Here is a 6,000-nt window from a genome sequence, read left to right on the forward strand (position 1 = left end):
CTCCCTGGCACTCACCTTTCTCAAGTACCATCTCCCTTGGCTAGCCCCCACTCCACTGGGATCATTCCCTTACAAGTACCTGCTTCAGTTTCCTCCACATTCAATACAGCTGATGCTACACACCTCTGCATTTGCTTCTATTTGCTTTGAGCTTGTTCACTAGTTCTCATGTCTGGCTGTGTTCCCCAAAGGCAAGGAGTCAACCATCCCTTTGCTGATCTGATTTTTTAAAAACCGCATTACACCTACCACAGTTTTGGGCAGGCAGGAGATGTTCCACCATGCCTTTCACATAACAGATACTCAATAAATGTTTACAAAATTGAATCAACATTTGCCGAATGAATAAATTAATGGATCCACCATAGAATCACTGACTCTTCAGGCTATGAAAGGACCTGAGAAGTCCCCTTCTCAGACCAGTGATGAAGAATGTGACCCACCTCCTGACAGAGAGGGGTCTAATACGCAGAATGAGATACATATTTTTAGACATGGGAATTTGTGTTGCTTATTTATTAAAGAGTTTTGTTTTTTTCTTTTTTTTAATGAGGCTGGGTGGCAAGAAAAATAAAATCTTGCTAATTTTTTAAAAATATAATTTAATTTTTCAGAAGGAAGTCATCTCATCCCTCAGCATCCTAACTAGATGTCACCCAAAGAGATGGTGGTCTTCCATGTTCTGATAGGTTGCCAGGGAAAGTGATCACATCTGCTTAGTTCCCTTATTCTGGGCCTAATCCTCCTTATACTCTTTGTTTGTTCCTCCTTATACTCTTATCTCAGAACCAAAAGCCACTGTGTAGGTCTGTAAATCAGGTATCTCCATGCTTAGCCAGGAAGGGGGAGAAAAAAAAAGGACAGTTCCAGTTCAAAGAGAGACTTAAGTGTTTTCTTTGTACCCATCACCTTCTGCCTGGAGTTAACCAATTTTAATGCACCTGCCCTGAGAACCCCCACAATGCTGCTCTGATTTTATGTCTTGCCAGCCCTATGCCAAGGGAGAATTGATTATGATGGGGAGGATGGGGGAGAGAAACTCATGAAGACAATTAGCAAGGTTGGGTTTATGGCAACAGGCAGCAAACTCGTTCATTTCATGTTTTGCAGAATATAAAAGCACTGAAACATTTTAATTTTAAATTCTTATCATTGAATTTACTGCTTTTCTCTCGCAATGATTTGTGTTGCTTTTTAATTTTTACAGTCTCTACAGAAGCCAGATGCTACCGCCTAAGGACAAAATAATAAAACCTACTGCAGTCATGAGTTACAGAACCAAAAAAAAAACAAGCAGTTGACAGAAGTTAATATCTCAATTTAACAGTGCTGCTTTGCTAATGATCCTTTGATATGTGTTTATTTAGAAAGGTCTGATCTTGACCTTGAAGGCAAACTCAACCACAAAGTCTTTATGAGAAAAGAAAAAGACTTTATTTATAGATTGGCTTTGTGTCAATCACTGTGGCAGCTGGGCCCAAAGTGCCAAGTCACCAGGGGGGTCACTCTCAAATAAAGTGTTAATTTAGGGATCAGTGTGGGGAGACGGAAAAAAGGAGGAGGGTTCAGGGAATTCCATTCCAAATCAGGACAGGGCTTGTGGGCCAGACTCTCCAATTGCCTTTTCCATCGGATGGGGGCTTCTGGCTTGCTCTCTCCAGAGTCCTCTGGACTACCGAGCGTGAGATGGAGTCTAGAGCAGATGAGGCTTAGCAAGGAGGCATGCATACAAGGAAAAGCTACGGAGGGGTGGGTGAGCATAGAGAGGCAGGGGCTAGATGCCCAGAGCACTGAGGGTGTACCTAGGCAGCATCTAGGAGCTCTTTTCTCGGAAGCCTGAAAGAAAATCATGGTTGACAATTCATAAAATAACAGAATGTTGGCTGGGCACAGTGGTACAGGCCTATAATCAATCTCAGCTACTAGGGAGGGCTGAGGGTGGCGACTCTCTTGAGCTCCAGAGTTCTGAGCTGCAGTGGGCTATGCCAGTTGGGTATCCACACTAAGCTGGGCATTAATATAAGCTCTCCAGCCCCTGGCAGGGGTGGAGGGGGCAGAGGGAGGACTCCAGCTTGCCAAGAAGGGGCAAACTAGCCTAGGAACAGGTCAAAGTTCCCATACCAATCAGATTGGGACCAAACCCATGAGTGGCCTCTTTGCACTCCATAGGAGAATAACAACAATAGAATGTTAGAGCTAAAAAGGGATCTGAGAAATCATCTAAGTCAATCCCCCACCCCCATTTTATACATGAGAGAACTGATTTGCCAAGGCCACATTGCTAGAAAGTGAGACAGCTGGAACTTGAACTCAGTTCTTCTTTTAACTCCAGAACCAGGATTTCTTCCACTACAGCATGGTTCACAGCTTAAAAGATCTACTTAAAGGCACTGTAATTAATGGGCTAGATGCATGGTTAACTTTGTACTCGTACATCAATCTCATTGGTATCTATTTGCCAACAAATTTGGGAGAAGATTTTTTTTGGGTGGGAGGGTTAGGACCACAGCATACATGTGTATGTGCAACAATCCCAAGGCCCTGATTCTTCCGAAAGTACTGTGGTGAAGGGGATTGTGCTATCAATTGGAAATGAAGGAAGGGGAGACTGAATCACTGAATCTCAGAGCTGGAATGTACATCTCAGAGGTCATTTAGTCCAACTGGTACCTGAACAGTGATCTCTCCCTGACCAGAGGCCACTTAGCCTTCACATTTGAGGACATTCTAAAATGGGGAAGTATCTCCTGAAATAGCCAACTCCATATCTGGATGGTTCTAATTATGAGGAAATTCTTTTTTACATCAAGCTGAAATCTGTCTCTCTGCAGAGAGAGTAGAATTGATCTTCCACTGGACAATACTCTAAATTCATGCCCTCCACTTCAAGTCTAGCCTTATACAGGCTAAACATCCCCAGCTCCTTCTTGTGGAACTTCTTATGGAAGGGTTTCTGTTCTTCTTACCATCCTTATTTCCCTCCTCTATACGCTACACTTAGCAGGCTCCAAGTAGGGTCCCCAAACAAGTGTTCTTTCTTTCCCTAGCTCACACCTGAATCCTCCCAAAGCCAAAGAAAAATGGTGAAATTAGGGAGAAGAGTGAGCTCTCTGGTCTCCTAACTCCCAGCAAATTTTCATCTATGAGGGTAAGCCAGTAGTCTCAAACTCAAATAGAAATGATCCCTGCAGGCAAGCATATTGACTTAGTCACAAATTAACATTATCTATATTGTATTATATTTTAATTTATTTTGTTAAATATTTCCCAATTACATTTGAATCTGGTTTGGGCCTCCTTCAGGAGTTTTGTGGACCAGGATGTAAATTTGACCCCTCTGGGGTAAGCGATCATAGATTTAAGAGCTGAAAAGGATCTCAGAGGCCATTTACTCCAAGACCTTCATTTTGTGGATAAAGAAATCAAGGCCCAAAAAGGATAATTAATTTGCCCAAAGTCACAAAAGTGGTGAGGTGCAGAGTTCAGATTCAAACTCGGGTCTCAAATAGGAGAGATAAGGCCAATGTTCAGTTTGCTCAAATGCTCATGGGACAGCAGAGTCTCAGTATCAACACAGGGGTATGTGCCAAGAGCTAGGTCACTCTAGGGAGTCAAGTTCTGGGTGAATTGGATCAGGGAAAAAACGTTTATTTTCATTAACTGCTAACTGAAATTTAGCATTTCTTTCAATTATGATTTAAAAACAAAACACTGGGTCCACAGGCTTCATCAGCCTACCAAAAGAGTTCATTACACTAAAAAAGGTTAATAACCCTTGTTCTAGGACATGGATATTCTTAGGCAAATGCTGCCAGGTGCTTCTTGGCCTAAAAGGAAATGAAATCCTTAAATAGGTGAGAAAGCACAACTGGTCAAGACAACAGCTACAAATCTGATCTTGCAACTCATTTGAGTGGACGTCCATGGGTTACATGGCCCCTCTCCCACCTGTCACATTTAACAACTTCCATGTATGTGGTCCATGTATGTTCAGACTCAGGCATAACTGCAAACAACTGAACAATAACAACATGTAGGTTGTCCAGGGTCTTTCTCCCCTTCCCCCACTCCCCTTGGAACTCTCTTAAGCTAAAGAAAAATGATACGGTAATGAAGAGGACCTGGGTCTCAGGTCCACTGATTCCTACTCAATTTTAACTCCTATGAGCCAAGGAATCATATTTATTCAGTTCATTCAACAAACAAAAATACCTACTCTATTTCAGGCACTGTGTCTAGCACTGGAAATACAAAGACAAAAATGAGATTGTTTTAGCTCCTCAAGGGAGCTGCCTAGATCATTTTTATAGCTTCTGGAAATCTCATGATGGTAGGCATTGTTTTCTCTCCCAGTATTGCCTGCTATTCCAGGACCAGTCAAAGTAAATGCTGTGATTTGCAAAGGGGAGGGTGTAAGGAAAGCATGTTAAGGTGGAAGATGGAATGGCTCTGGAGATAAAAGACCTGGGTTCAAATACCACCTCTTAGCAAATCAAGTCACTCCAGTTCCTTGGACCTAATCCTCAGCTATAAAATGACAGGGCTGGACTAGATGTCTCTGAGGACCCCTCCAGAATTTATATGATGCCATGACCTTATATTCCTACCGGAGGAAACAGGTAACAGATATATGAATAAAACATATATACCAAGTAATTTTTATATGGCACTGGGGTGAGGAGGTGGTTTGTGTGGCCAACAGAGACATCAACCAGTGTCCCAGTCTGCTTCTCCTTCCTTCCCCCCTTCCCAAAAGCATCCTTCCATATTACCCCATAGCCCTGCCCGGGCCCCCTACCAAGAGAGGGAAAAAGAGGGGGAGGGAAAGCACAGAGTGCCCATAATTCTGTTCTGTTCACAACTCAGCAACTCTAGAAGGAAGCTCCGAAAGATGTTGCTCTGTTCTCACCAGAGATAAAACAGCAAGGGGAGGTGGTAACAAATCTAAACCACAACCCTAATCTCCACCTTTTATCAGCTCTCAGGTCTAGACTCCGGGGTGGCAAAGTGTTCCTGTACTCGACCTACCACCTACTCCCTGCCCCTCTGGCTCTGTTCCCAAGGCTTCCCCCTCTACCAGGAACCCTCACAATTGTTTCTGTGTCCAGACGGATGACCCACAATCTTGTCAACCAGGGAAACAGACAAAAAATGACAGAACCCTCAGACTTGTGGCCTAGATCCCCACACGATAATACTTCTCAAACTACAGACAAATAGTGGCTAACTTGTCTTCAACAACAACTAAAACAAACAAACAAAAACAGACAGCAGAGAAGGAATATGTAGCTTCTCACAATTTTATAAAATCTTCCCAGCCTAGGTCCCCAAATAAGGAAAATTTACACATAATTTTCAGACTTTTTTATGTGCTGATTGATTTTTGCTATTTTTTTTTCTATTTTACCTCTTTTTCTTTAAAAATTCTTTGTTATGCGAGAGGTCTCCATAGGAAGGAGGAGGAGGAAGAATAATGGGAGAAATTTCTGTGATGTAAAAATTAAAGACATCGATATTTACTTCTGCCCTTAAAAAATGCCTCCCAGTCTAAATCCCCTCTGTTGCCTTTTAATCTCATCTCCTCTTGCCCCGTATAATTAATTCATTCAAAACACATTTATGAAGTCCGTATTATGTGCTACAGAATACTTCACTATCTTCAAGATTCCACTCAACCACTACATGCTAAATCAAAACCTTTCCTGATGCTGGCTAATAATTCACTCCCCTTCTAACTATCTTGTATTTGTTCTGTAGATATTTACTCTGCATAATTTGTATATTATACATGAGCAGGTTGTCTCTTCCAATACTACATAAGTTCCCTGAGAAAAGGAACTGTTTCATTTTTGCGGGGGTTGTATCCCCAATATCCATTTAGTGCCTACCACATAGTAGGTACTTAATAAATGCTTGCACATAAGTTGATTGTAATAAAAATGTCTATATGGCAAGTTCCTGTGTGTGTGTGTGTGTGTGTGTGTGTGTGTGTGTGTGTGT

General features: G+C 42.1%; 1 protein-coding gene across 2 annotated transcripts in view; it reads right to left on the reverse strand.

Annotated features, from left to right (window-relative positions):
* The window catches only part of ZBTB16 (zinc finger and BTB domain containing 16), a 226,225-nt gene that overhangs the window by 30,086 nt on the left and 190,139 nt on the right, over positions 1-6,000 (reverse strand). The window contains exon 5 of one of the 2 annotated variants that reach the window (XM_027847313.1): positions 1,499-1,836. The exons of the other annotated variant lie outside the window; for it this stretch is intronic. Within the exon in view, the coding sequence (XP_027703114.1) occupies positions 1,814-1,836 (23 nt within the window). The 3' untranslated portion in view covers positions 1,499-1,813. Of the gene's footprint in view, positions 1-1,498; positions 1,837-6,000 lie in introns of those variants that run through there. 2 annotated transcript variants of the gene reach the window in all.

This window comes from Vombatus ursinus, unplaced genomic scaffold, assembly GCF_900497805.2.
Source record: "Vombatus ursinus unplaced genomic scaffold, bare-nosed wombat genome assembly UNPS02015398.1, whole genome shotgun sequence".
Taxonomy (NCBI): domain Eukaryota; kingdom Metazoa; phylum Chordata; class Mammalia; order Diprotodontia; family Vombatidae; genus Vombatus; species Vombatus ursinus.